General features: G+C 31.2%; 2 protein-coding genes across 2 annotated transcripts in view; one reads left to right on the forward strand and one right to left on the reverse strand.

Moving 5' to 3' along the window:
- LOTGIDRAFT_156883 (hypothetical protein) overlaps nt 1-1,682 on the reverse strand; it is a gene marked incomplete at both ends in the record, with an annotated part of 4,126 nt that extends 2,444 nt beyond the window's left edge. The window contains 5 exons of the mRNA XM_009048149.1: nt 176-226; nt 619-779; nt 941-994; nt 1,219-1,340; nt 1,635-1,682. Of these exons, the coding sequence (XP_009046397.1) occupies nt 176-226; nt 619-779; nt 941-994; nt 1,219-1,340; nt 1,635-1,682 (436 nt within the window). The remainder of the gene's footprint in view (nt 1-175; nt 227-618; nt 780-940; nt 995-1,218; nt 1,341-1,634) is intronic.
- A 2,470-nt stretch (nt 1,683-4,152) lies between these two features.
- Nucleotides 4,153-12,542, forward strand: LOTGIDRAFT_110820 (hypothetical protein; the record flags this gene model as incomplete). The annotated part of the gene is made up of 2 exons (XM_009048150.1): nt 4,153-4,330; nt 12,409-12,542. The coding sequence occupies 2 exons, from the start codon at nt 4,153-4,155 to the stop codon at nt 12,540-12,542; spliced, it is 312 nt and encodes a 103-aa protein (XP_009046398.1).
- Between the last annotated feature and the right edge of the window lie 2,430 nt (nt 12,543-14,972).

Raw genomic sequence — 14,972 nt, forward strand, 5'->3', positions numbered from 1 at the left:
CATATAAAGAGATTTGACCGTAATAAGAGAAAAAGAAATAACTGAAATTGGAAAATTTTCTTCATACTGAAAAACAATGGAGGTCACATTAAATGGCAAATAGCTATTGTTAGTATACAAAGTAAAAAACGTACGTGTTGCTGTGTAGATTGTGAATGCAGACTGGGATTTTCACCTTTTAATCTGGATAATCTAGCTGCTATATCTTTATCTGTTGTTTTCACTTCTGTAATACAATTTTCATACATCCACTTTTTATACAGTGAACAATGTAACTATTTTCCAGTTTTAAACTTATCAACTCACTACAAATGCAAGTTAACAATTGCACAAAATAGTATCATTAATATTAGCAGTACTATGCTCCAACAATATTTAACCCTTTTATAATTACGAATATATACCCAAGCAGCTGCTTAAGTGACCGTGACCAGTTGACATCACATAACATGAAGGTTGTGTTCTTTTAGTTATTTCACTTGGAGTTCAGAGTATAATGACATTTCATTCATTCAATGTTCAAAGGGTTGAATTCTAGTTGGTTTTATTGCAATGCAAAGATCCCAGATTTGATCTTTATGATTTAAATTTAAGCAATATTGAAAGAAATTTTGTTACCTGGTTGTGTTTTCTCTTTTAATTTATCTAATCTTTCAGCTATTTCTCTATCTGCTTTAGATAATCCTACATACTTTGCTTTATCTACATTTGGATTTGTTCGTGAACTGTGTTTACTTGATTCTGGATTCTTTTCTCGTTCTTCTAAAGCAGCCATTCGTCTGGAAATAATTTTGATTGATTAAGTTAATTAAGTTTAAAATTTTGGTTTGATATTATAAATTGAAATCTTTTTTTTTGTTGGTGAACACAACTTGTTTGTGAACTTGCACCTCATACATGCTATTAAAACTCATTCTAAGAAACTGTATCATAATCTTACTTTTGATAAGCTTTAGGTGGTGAATACTGTTTCCTTTCTTCCACTTTAACTTTCCTAGGATAAAGGAATATATATATAAATATAACAAAACATCCAAACTTGCATAACTTGGATGAACTTGTAATGTTGAAAGAATGCAGAAACCATTTGAACTATAAGTACCATTACATTTAATAACCTCTTGTACTCTTTGTCATATTTGCTGGTTCCTCTAAGCAGTACTTCTTTATAGATTGGGAACCAGAATTTTAGACTGAGACCCATAAATAGATACTTACCCTGTTAAGATATCATAACATTTATTACAGACATGATGCTTGCTATTATTAAGTTTAGGTATTGCTGTAGCTTTTGTAAGACATTTTGAACAGAAGGCAAAACCACAATTTTTACATCCATGCTTAAATAAAATTAATTGTTAAAGTAGCTGTAAAAATATTACTCATGTTGAAATAAATTTGACTCAATTTCATGGTAACAAATTACATTACATTACATTATTCTTAACAATATATAAAATACCAAAATGAAATTGCCCATTTGCTGTATTGATGTGTGCACTGTTTTCACACCAAAGCAATCCCCCATATCAATATATTTCTGTAATTACTCTAGTATTTCACTCATACAATGATTGATATCAATAATGTATGTAGGCCTATCCTATGCCCCTCTATGCCCTATGGCTATGTACCTCTTTTTTAAAAACACCAAACCCAACTCCACATCCGTAACATGCCATCTTTATCAACACTCCCTCACAGGAACACCAATAGCTTCTTATTCATATAACTGTACTGAACAGAAAAGTATCAAACTGTAGAGCAAGATCAAATGTTGATGATTATTAGTCAGAAGAAGATTTCGCCTTCTATCATTCTATTATTAGCATTAAAACCATTGCCATTTAAAGGCTGGTCAACTAAGACTACATGATATAATCTAGTAAAAAAAAGAGATAACACAGAAGATTCATTTCAAGAAAACACGTTGTCAAGTTATGACACATGAGAACTGGACATTTAATAATAGTAAAGTAATTAACTTATTGTGTTATTTATTCCTCGGTGGAACTTACAATCGAATCGGGTATTAAAATTCTACTGAAGTGTAAACATTGCTATTAAGGGGAACTTACTCTAAAACATAATTTGGATCCAGACCACAACAACAATTTCCATTCACTTTGACATTGCTTCTCAGAGCACACTGTCAGCACTTTGCCGAAATGGTTACATGGAGCTGGAGGTGGGGGCTTCATCAACAAATTTATTTACGAAGAATAGAATTTATCCAAGAGTAGTATTGAATAGCAAATATTAGCTAGATCTAGCCCAATTCGCTAGATATGAGGTGTATTTTCCTGTTCTGGCTGAAAAAGTTTATTTCGATATATGGGAAATAATTCAATAAATTCTACCACTAAGTCACTTAGTAAACATTTAAAACTATGGAGAACGAGTGAAATAATGATTGGAATGTCTTAGACATAAATTTTAATTATGACATCACTCGCCATCCCAGTATCGGGAATGGCAGTCGGGATTTCCCAGACATTCTCGACACGACTCTATAGTAGTGTTTAATAGAACAGGTAGAGAGAAGTAAACATTAAAGGGGCAATAATGCAAAATGTCCCCTATTTATTTCTAAATTATATTTGAGAAGATTGTTCATAACTTTTCATAGTCACTGTACTTCTATCTGCTTCTTTTGAAAAAGGGTGATTGTACTTGAAGTAAATTTTGTTTAAATCCAAACAAGTTTTGCAACACCAACCATAAACGATATAGCGACTTTATAAGTTAACGTAAAGTAGTTTTGGCCTTCTTGACAGTTGTGCCATTTTGGGGGGTTGATTTATGTATATAGTCTTCCAGAAGTACAAGAAATTCACGAAAATGACAAAATTCCATTAAAAATACTTCAAACTAGGAATTTTACTCACTATTTCTATGTCTTTTCTATACCTCATAGAGTATCTTAATATGACGAGTCGTCATTTTAACATACAAGCGCAGATAATTCTGGACACACATGGATTTGAAGGTTCAAATTTCAACGGTGAGCTGTGAACACTATTACTGATTAGCTCAGCTAAAAAAATTCCAGTTTCTGAGATTTAAGTATGATTGGTCAAAAACGAAATGACCCTTTAACGTATTTTGAGCATCTGATTCTTTTGACCCACTCAAGCTGGCCCTTTAACTCAAACGTCGGTGGATCCTTGAGAATTCGTGTGTTCTGTTTGTGTGAGCATAGAACTGTAATATTATAGTTCTGTGATGTGAGTATACACGTTTCTTCGGATGGCCTCCCAATTCAAAAGCAATCCGGTCAAATTAAAACTTGGTCCTTATTTGTCCAGTCTTCATTAGGCAATTATTTCTAGTTCTTTGCAACATTATAAATGCAGACATGAAACCAAAAGGCCAGTGTTATCATTGAGACTCTTCTCAATTTACCTAGAGAAGAAAACATATTTACATTGTCATTTGCAAGACAAACAATTGTCCCTGAAAAAAGGAATAGTTCACACTTGTTTTTTATGTATATTTTTTTTTTTTAAATTTAAGTTTTTTGTTAATGATAATGACTTTTTCCGATTATTTTTATATCTAATTTATTTGACTAAAGAGGGGTGTCACAATTTGGAAACGGTTCTAGACATCAACCATAGAGTTGCAGCTGTCAAATAATTCACGTTCAGGTCTTGATCGTGTCGAGTGTCGAGTGATGTGAATATTTCAGTCTGGAGAATCGAGACAACGCCGCCATCTTGGCTTTTTGGGATTTATGGAATTTAGTAAATTGGTGCAATAAAAGTTATAATCCACCTACAATTTACCGACATGTGGACATAGGAAAGAGCCAGAAATATTGTCAAACTGTTTAACTGTTTACTAAAATCGTGGATATTGTTGTTGGATACCGTTCAAATTAAATATTCTGATGTCTTTTTAATCTCTCCAGGCCTGGCCCACTCTCTACCGTGTTGGCTGAACAGGCACGGCCAAGATGACAGCTGAGAGAAAAAGTACAAACTTGTTTATGTTACTTAATTAGGGCCTAGTGAAAAGGTTTATATATTTGACAATGTGATGGGTTGACATTATATTGGAAATAGCATTAAATTTACAAATTTCAAAGCAGTTTTATTAAGTTTAAGAGAACCATAATATTATAAGAGATTACAAAAGTCAAAACTGGCCATGTCGGCCGAAGAAAGACTGAAAAAGTTAGAACGCCTGTATGTTGGAGGTGTAACAAACAGTGATGGAAATGCCTTAAGCGTTGAGACCTTATTGGATGTGCTTATTGTTCTGTATGATGAGTGCTCAAATTCAACACTACGCAGGGAGAAAAACATATCAGACTTTGTAGAATTCTGTAAGTATTCCCAGATAAGTGGACAAACATTTTTGGAATAATTAGAAGCATTTTCTGGTAAAGTAGTGCATATTTCTGTTTTTTTGATATATCTTCTTGCTTAAGTAGCAGATGGTTACCATATCTAAGGACTGATAAGTCAAATAATTTCTACCCCCATTTGCCTAATTGTCTGTTGAATATGACTGGCCATAGGTCAGAGGGAAAGGAATAGGTTTTTGTATCAGACTGTCAGACAGCAACTCTTTGAGAATCAGAACCTCTCATGCTTATTTTAGTAGCAAAGTCCCCAAAAGTGACGTGTGAGGTTATTCTTTATTTTAAGAACTTATTGATTGATACCAGTCCTGTCAGAGGTTGAAAAACAGTGATGAAAGTGTTTCGTCTTTTATGAAAGATAAATGATAGATGATTGAATTGTTATATTTCAGTATTCATAGATTCCTTAAAATACTGACACCACACAGACCCAAACTGTCTTTTTTCAGTTGCAATAGATTAATAGTATTAAAGCTTACATAGTGGAATAAAGGCATTGTGATGAGTCATTGTTCAATACAATTTTTCTAGCAGACAGCTTTAAATGAGAAAAATATCATCTAATTTAAAACAATGTAATTTACCATTTAATTATGGACTATGAATTTATTGGATGGGGATGACAGTTGACAAATTAGTACAAAATTATTAAAGAGTTTTATGAAAGACCGTAGCCAATTCAATTGCAATCCAAAAACTCTTAGACTCATTCAGAAATGTGATGTACTGTTCTTCAACACATATTTAGATGATTTTAGAATATAAAAGTAAAATTATGAAAAACTGACTATCTCTGCCTTTTCTTTCCTTAATGTTTGTATAAGCCTGTCAATTGTAGAATTTGATGCGGTTCTTTCAACATTCCTTCTTTTACAACTAGCTTTTCAAGAACCCTGAAGCTTGGAGAAGTTCCTTTGATTATGGGAATCAAAGGCTTATCACCAATATTAGGATCTGATTTAGAATAATTTGTTCTTAATGTAGGCTAATATATTGATGTACAGGTATCTAAGAACTAGCGAAAACATGTAAGCTTAAGATTATATTCTAAAATATTGTCTGCTGGAAGAGTGACCATACCTTCCATCTCTGGTGACATCCCCACCATCCCCACCACAATTGAGTGAGCTCTTTGAAAGATTATTTTCAGGAAGCTGTAATTTTTTTAATCTATGAAGGTCAACATTTTCTTAATTGTAAAAATTATTTTATTACACCATTCTTTCCTTTAAATAAAGATGTTTTAGATGACTTATTTCAAACCTTTAACCTCATATATGGGTAGCTAAATTGAAACATTTAGGTTGTCACCCTCCAATGAGAAAGCTTTAACTTGATTCATTCTGGCCGAAGTGAAGGAGTTAGAACTTTTTTCTTGCTTTTCTATCTAACTATTATGTTTTATTCAATGGTACTGTGATACTGTTGATGTTTTACACTTATACAAAAATAAACATTGCTTTACTTTGTTAAACTAAAAACAAATGTTGTATTCTATTTCACAATTTCTATATAACAAATAACACAGCAATACTGAAATAAGTAAACCAATTTTGATAAGATTAGTTACAATTTGTTGAAGAAGGTGCATCTGTGGATGCATTCATTCATATATTAAAGCTCATTGCTACTGTGAATTGACCTACTTTTGTCTTGTTGATTTTCAAGGAGAATTGACTATTATTATAGATATATTTAAGAAGAGATTTTCTATTTAAAATAGTTGACTCGTGACAAATATCTTACCAATAAAGCTTTACTTAGATTTTATATTATTTATATTTTATATAATATAGATCTAGTTTCTGTTTACTTAGTGCAGGCTGACTTGTTATTGAAGTCTAGTGATACTCTTTGTTAAAAGAGATGCATCACCAGAGCAAATTTTGACTTCCCAGTAAGAAAACATTTTGACTGTGAAGTTGATATGAGAAGATGTCCTCATCTATGTTTTCACTTGTGCATTAGTTCATCTTGACAATTCTTTCACATTTTTCAACTAAGGCATCATACATTCTTAAGTTCCATTTCTAATGTCCATGCTTGGGTCAAAATTGAATTTTAAAATTTTTGAAAAGTTTTCGAGATGACAATTCAGATGGCAGATATTGTTAATGCAAGTTTATGAGAGACGGACATTAAAATTAATAAAATTTACATGTAAGCATATCTTTTTGATTTGTCAATGAGCAGTTTTTGTCTTATTGCTCTTGACTTTGGCTAGTTGGAGGAGTTTTTTGGATTTACTCGAGTTTAAAAGACAAACCATAGTATTTTATACTGAAAAGTTTTGGTAAACTTGGTTTTAAGCAAACCACAGGATTATTACTTTGATTACCTTTTTAACAGAAAATGACATCATTATTTTTATTTTTAACCTTTCACAGGATCTCATTACTTGTTCTTGTCATTATCATGTAACTAGTGGAGATCAAGTGAAATATCAATACACCCTAATTAGATATGTCCAGTCCATGTGGTCAGTTAATGACATGTACCCATGGGAATTTATATGAGATACTAGTTGATGTTTGATTACAAGTTTGACAGCAATGGGATTGATTTCTATCACTGTCACCTAAATTTTTGCTTTGCTGATAATAATGAATATGAGCTGTATCATTTTCAGAATTCATGTCTGGAGATGCAGTTCTACTACAATTAAAGTAGAATGTGAAAATTAAAATATCTCTTTAGGGCACTGTTGGCGAAGCCCAAAACATGTTGCATACTCGTCTAAGCGGTCATTGCTTTGACATTCTAAAAAAGACAGACCAATCGCGTATCATTTCAATTCAACCAATCATTCCATTGTATCTGTAATTACAATGATCATAGCAAAAACCAAGCGATTGCGTAGGGAGAGTTTCTGGATAGGACAATTACAAACAGTTGTACCTAACGGCCTAAATATACAGCATGACAATCAAATTATACCTATTGTTGTCACCTACAATTCTACAGCTAAAAATGCCTCTGTGTCAAACGCTTTTATAAAGAACTTCAGGACGAATTCCCAATCACCTATACTAAATGTTTGGTGACTGCTTACAAAAGGAATAAAAATCTGAGTAATGTTCTTGACCATAGTAGATTAGATCCCCTTTCATTAACTCCCAGAAACAATCGCCCTGCATTTTTGAAAAATTTGTTTATCTTGTAAATCTCTCCAGAAGTAGGTAATTTTCTATGAAATTGATGTATTCCAATGCTGTAATTCACAGTCCCTACTTGTGACCTAGGCCAGTATGGTACTTCTATAAGAGAGTTTCTCTTATAAAACCTTATAATACTGGTATCGTTTTAGGTAGAGTTATAAATGATATGTCATTGTGTGAGAATCAAAGAATATTTTTCCTTTAAAGATCCATCTATTTAAACTTTAATCCAGTTGAACACAACGAAAAAGCTAGATATGTTCAAATTTGAACACATGACGGTTAATGTAGGATTGGATGTAGAGTGTAAGATTACACATGAATAGCTCAAGTTCTATGAAAATCAGGTGAAAGATGGAATCTAACGGCCTGATGAACAATTAGAGAAAAAATTCTTTTTATACAAATGATATTTCTTGTATTTATTTCACATAATTTTGCCCTGGTTTTAATAGAAGTTAAAGTTGATGGAAGGAATTCTGAACTCTGAACTTAAAGAGGAAAATCTGAACACAAGTTTATATTGAAATGTTATCGGACCTACTGAACCTATATGTCAGTAATAACAGATGATGTTATCACCTGCTAGATATTATTATGAATATGAATATAGCTACTTACAACTCTCCAAAAAACAAAGGTCATTTCTATTATCATTTTTCAAGAATGAACATTCCCAATCCCAGGGAGATTTATTTTACATTGATTATGTGAATTAAATGGACATCTGGTCTATTCTGCCGTTTTGTTCAAATAACTAACTTTGGATAATAATATAAACCTTATTAGAATGCATGATCTTTGATAGGATATTATGTTTTGATCGATTGGCATACACTTATTATGGTGTGTGTTTTATTTTAATTCTGAAATCAAAACTATGAAAATCTAATTTATCTCTTCAAATTGTTACCTCTCACACATTCAGAATTAGTATAAGAGTAATATTATTTGATTAGTAAATTGGCACCACACACCTTATTTCTTCACCTGTTGATTACACAACCCAGCTTGAAATTTTTACTATCAGTATTATCTTAAAATATAGCCATTAAAATATTTCATTGACTATTTATATACTGGTTACTTACTATACCTAGACTCTACATCAATTACCTACAAATAGTTCTCTCTAAAGGCTTCAATGTTATTTAGACTGAATGAAGCAACAGGGGGCCATCCATTCTATTTTTATACCTCACTCTCCACCTTATATTGTACAATATGTTAAGAATTTATTTAGGGATGTTTTTGATCTTGGAAAGTAAAATATGCATGGTATTTGATGTTTTGAGAGAGAACTATTTTCAAGTTGCTAGAAATGAAAAAAGCTAATATTTTAGGTCAATGACATGTGATGCAGGTCAAGAATAATTAAATTCAATTAAAGTAAATTAGTTTAAAAAATTTGCATGTGGATTATAAATAATAAAATAATTGCAGGTTTAGGCTAACACCTACCTAAGCTACTACTGATTGATATTATCTATAAGTGAACAGCCTGGGATGCAAAAAAAAAAAAACAATACTGGTACTGAAATATTCCTGTTTGATGAGACTTTCTGACTCTTGACAAAAGTTGAGGGGTAAACTACCATAATGCATATTATTTGGAGAAAGTAAAGATTAATTCTTCTGGAACTACAAGAACCACAAACCTGGTTTGATTGTATACTTGGATCTAATGAAGTTCAAGAGTGACCTCTTTGGTAGAATAGTCCACTAGAAAAAAATTTAAGATATAATCACTACTAACATATCTTGATTATTATATAGTACCATTCATTCTCTTTGAGAATCACTTAGAAGATGTCTTGTTGTTTAGTAAATTGGAAATAAGATATTTTAGAATTGGTTACTTTTTCTTGTCTGAAGAATGATCGTCTATAGATGTTCAGGTTTTGATAATGTTCTAGAAAATGTATCCTGTTACTTTCTTGTCATTCCAAGTATTCTAGACAAATTAGTAAAATAATTGGTAATCTCTATTCTAGACATATGATCCTGACATTCTTTAGAGAATATTTTATGTTTGTTGATAATTTACAAATAGAAGTGATACCAGCACAATGTGTGCAAATATCAAGTTTTTTTTTGTCTGTATCTTATTCAGCTCAAGTTTTAGTATTGGTTTAAAATTATGAACCAGACAGTGCGCTCTTCTTGGTGTTACAAAATATTTTTTTCCTTTGACAGTCATAAATAAAATCTTTGTGCTTTCAGATATATACCCTTGACAATTGATTTATCTGAATGACAAAATTCACTTCATTGCACACATCACAGTATTGGATAACAGAACACAATTTTATGGTACACTACTCCACAGTATTGTGCGCATTATATTGATAGGGGTCAATGCATCGTGTCCAAACCACACCCCCTTCCTCAGGGGCCGTGGTAACACCAGTGAGAAAAATTACTCATTCATAGCTAAATATTGTCTAATCAAAATGGGCCCTACTGTCTTGGTAGCAAATTTCAGCCAATCAAAACAAATCACTCGTCATGTCGCTTTGTGAACGAAAGTGTGCCAGTATATATTTTTTTGAATATGTACGTACAGAATTAAGTAAGATTTTAGTTAAAGAATTGAAACAGAGAGAAAATCAAACCTTGTTTAATATTTGCTTGGAAAGAAGGTGTTCCTATCTCTTCAAACGGGCTGCTGCAAAGGGTTGTTGTGTTTTGTTTACATGACCTCATTTTAGTTCTACCGATCTGATCAATTGGTCAGATTTAAATGCCACCAATCTCATTTCCACTCCCCCAAAACGAAGTGTAGTGGGCTTAGTTTAATACGGGTTAATAATATCATGTCATAACCTGTATGAAAGGCAACAGGTTTCGTCAATGACTAGCTGGTAGCCAGTATCCTGGTGAATCTTAGTTGTGATCCTTGTAAAACATGATTGTTTCATTCTCAAATTAAAAGTCTACTTTTCTATTGATTATATTTGTTATATGACCTTGGTTAATTTTGTAGTAAGGCTAGTATTTTTTTTGACAGGAATTTTCAATATATTTGGATGATAAAATAGTGATTGACAATAAAAGGAAAATAAAGTAGTAGATTTCCTTCCTGTAGTGTACTTTGTCTTTATTGTCTGTCTGCCAAGTTTCTATATTTAACTTCAATCATTATCATTACTAGCTTCAAACAAAGAAATCTAGACCATTATTAAATTGATGTTCATTTTGTGATGATTTACATATCATATACAGAGAAAGATCAATTTACACCATTGTAGAATATGATTCAGTAGCATAAAAGACCCAAACTAAATTGATTTCTGTGGATAGCTATATTTTTTTGTCCTGAAAGGGTTGTCCTATTAGCTATTAAATAACTATATTCTCTTTGTAAGATAGGCTGTGTAAAGTTGAATTTTCAATTGAACAGAAAAGATTTGCCATAAATAAGCATAAAATACCAATTCAAATTTGCATATTCAATGATCAATGACGTGCCATTACTAGTATCAGTACTATAACTATGCATAAATTGAAACACTTTTCAAACTGTTTCAAATCGTGTATTTGGTAATGCATTTATGGATATTTTTGGAGGTTTTGTAAGTTGAAAAACGTGTTAACAAGTTCTTATGATTTAGTAACAGATTGTAGACTGTAAGTGGAATGTTAGTATGTGGGTCATTATACCATTTATGTCAATATTAGTTAACTACTACCTACATTACATGTTCAAAGTTATAAAAGAAAAGATGAAAGAAGAAGTCAAAATTTGACTATGTATTGTTTGTGTTAGATTAGTTCATTTGTTGAAAGTGTGTGTTGAATAAATCTGTACAACTTGTACCTTTCAACTATCTACCTTTTGTCAACTTGAATTTTAATCACCTTGTTCACACCTGTATAGTAGGTCTCACATAATATAGATATGATTTATTCAAATATTTGTTTAGTGTATATAAGGACTATGGTATAGTCTTTCTGAATTAACCCTTTAATATCCATGTAATTTACCAAGCAATATCAAACTTGTAAAATTTCACATTGGCTCTTTATGAATTATAGATCAAAGAGGTTAACATGCAAACAAGCTTTGATAAGATATACAGATTTTTAAATCATAATATTGAAAATGTGTTTGCACTTGAAGAATGTTTTGGATTTAGACAAATAAGCTAATAATATTACTGTTAAGATTGAAAAAAAGATGATGTTTTGAATGATTAGTCTACCAAGTGTAAACAAGATACAGATTTGATCATTTTAATACTTAGTTGTTTTATCACTTTGTTTCTTTGATAAAAAGAATTTCTGAATAAAAACATGAGATTTTTCCTCTGATATATTAAAAAAAATGTATCCACTGAAAGTTAATTGGCTATCTCTTATTTGTCTTTAGATTTCTCATTTCTGAATATGAAAAACTCAAAGTTTGTTTGACTCTTAAATATGATTTTTGACATTGGCTTCAAAGGTAAAGGTGAGAAAGTCTACCTAAATTTATAGTAATTACTATAAAGGGTTAAGATCTGAATTCTTATCAAGTTGATGTTTGTTACTTTCTTAAGTTGTTAGAATGTTTTGACAAGAAAATAATCCATGATTAACATTGATTGAAATACTGGTCAAATCAAGAAAATAAATAAGATTGATTGAAATGAACTTAATGGCAAGAAATAATTTGAATTGATTGAAATTTTTGTACAATAAGAATGTTCTATGACAGGAAGTATATAATATTAAACAGGCTGTGTAAGGTCTTCAAAAAATTAATAAAAACTGCATGATCTAATTCTTACCAAAATAGTGTGTACACTGCAGATTCATAATATAGCTCAGTCCAAATCAAACTGTAATGTCCTGTTTAAATAACATTAGTAAATTATATATACCATTTTCTAATTTCAGCAAAAGTTATTGTCAGTAAAATCAAGCAATATAGATTAAAACGAGATGACTTTGAGACACTTAAAATCATTGGCCGTGGTGCTTTTGGTGAGGTGTGTATTGAATTGTTTTTATTTATATTTTTTCATGAATAACAACGTACTTTGAATTTGATGTTTGATTTCATGAAAATTTTTTGGATTCCATGCCATTATAAAAAGCTGAGCTGTTCATTGTCAGTGTAAACACATCGATTTGTATGTTTTTCTCAAAATTGAAAATATTATGAACTCATTTTATGTTGAACTTTTAGGTGGCAGTGGTTAAAGAGAAATCGACTGAAACTGTTTTTGCCATGAAAATTTTGAATAAATGGGAAATGTTGAAGAGAGCTGAGGTAGGTCTAGAATGTAATTATTTTGTAACGTTTCCTTAAATTTCTAGCTGCTCTTGGTATGTTTCTCAGTAAGGTACATGAACTGTTTATAGTAAATGATAATATGAATCAGGTGGAAGGATTATTGATCTCTTATTGACTCACAACTAAATAACATTGTTTCATACATTCTGACCTAATTATAATTTTATAAGAAGAATTTGGAAAGTATAAGTTTGAAGTCTAAAATCCTATTGAAGACCAATAATAGTTTTATATCTATGATATTACATCCTTTCAAGCTTTCTCTTCAACATCAGCACGCACATAGTTTGTATCTGTCAGCTTCCTTTGCTTGTAAGGAAATATGAAATTATTTTCCTTCTAACTTCTATATTTAAAGCTTTTGCATATTTATGCTCCAGTTAATTTTCTTTTGATCAGTCTAGTAATTTAGATAACTTCAGTATACAGGCTTTCAATCTGTAAGATATTATTTCTATAACTACCTATATACATACTGTACATTCAATAATCATATATTATGACATATAATATGTAATTTGATAGTCTGACTAATGTATTAAATTTCAAGATTCTAATCACAACAATCACTGATTCAGTTTATTACTAGAATAAATTGGTGTAACTTTACATTACTTTATATATAACAGTATTCAAACCTATCTTTTACAAACATTTGTAGTAAACACACTAAGAAGAAGTGTTAAAGACGACATTTAGCCCCTCAACTCGTCTATTGAAATATCTGTCAGTATTTCCTACACCTTCAAAACAAAAGAGAGCTGCGGTGGCTCAGTGAGTTAGACGCTTGCTTACTAACCTGAAGGTCCAGGGTTCAGTCCCAGTTTTTCAACCTGGTTTCCCCGGCTGACATAGGAAAGCTCTCTGGCAGTTGCAAATCGAGAAAGAGCAGGCTAATATCGCTGCCCTTGCAAAATTTCCTTCATTACAACCTGCATGGCGTTGCCCGTCTTCATTAGCTTTCATTGTGCCGAAAAGTAGGACGTTCATTTCATTTTATTTTGCAAAACAAAAGAGGTCCTGAATACAGTGACATAACCTGCTTCTCAAACAAGAAATTTATGACAGTGTTGAACATATAGGAATTCTGACAGGATTTCATTAAGCTTTCTTAAAATGAGAAAAAAATCTCTTTATCACATTTAATACATAATATATGATGATATTATTTGAACTGTACAGATTTTAATGATTAAGTAGAAAGTGGTTTATTAGGATTACTAATAAGAATTAATAATGAACTTCCTTACTATGATTATATTAGTACTTTAACCTACAATCAATTATTTTACTCTGAGTACATGATCCAGTATGATTCATTATCAAAGTTTCTATTACCCTATAAAGTCAATTGCAATTGAAAAAAAAAGGAAAGGATTAAACAGCTGATTATCTGTTTTCAATGTATCCATAAAAGTCACTTAATAGAACTCTGAAAGGTGTGTTTATTTTAATAAAAAAAACAGTCGCATATCAACATCAGGTTTCCGTTCCTCATTGGCAACATCTTCCACATCTTTGGACTCAAAAGCTTAAAGACTAAAGACGACCTCAAAGACAATCTATCTACCAGTAAATGCATCCTTGCCATTCAAAGATTCCAAACAAACATTATTAATTACTTAAGCTCAAGGAAAGAGATTCTGAATTTACAAACATAGCTTCTTAAGTGGCACCACTATTCAGGTGTGCTGTAATACTGTACTATAGTATTCTTTAAGCTTCCTTCCTTCTTAAGAATCCTTTAGTATTGAAATCAGAAATGGGGCTTGATTTTAGAAATTTGAATTTGTGCAAAGTGTTCATCAATCGATTGCAGGAAATATGATTGTTAATGCATCAACAATGATTGGATCAACTATTTTGGTATTGTTTGAGTAAATTTATAATGTTTCTGACCATGGTAGAGTTTGTCTCAGCTCGAAATTGTTTACATTATTGAGCGATTTCCATTAGCTGATTGTATCATCTTTTTACAAGAGAATAGAAATTAATGAGATTTGATATTTACACAAGTTAATTGTATTATTACAGACTGCATGTTTTAAAGAAGAAAGAGATGTTTTAGTTTATGGTGATAGAAGATGGATTACCAATTTACATTACGCATTTCAAGATCAAAATTACTTAGTATGTAAACCTTATTTCTGTTCATCTTTGTTAT

This window comes from Lottia gigantea (genome assembly GCF_000327385.1).
Source record: "Lottia gigantea unplaced genomic scaffold LOTGIsca_12, whole genome shotgun sequence".
Classification (NCBI taxonomy): domain Eukaryota; kingdom Metazoa; phylum Mollusca; class Gastropoda; family Lottiidae; genus Lottia; species Lottia gigantea.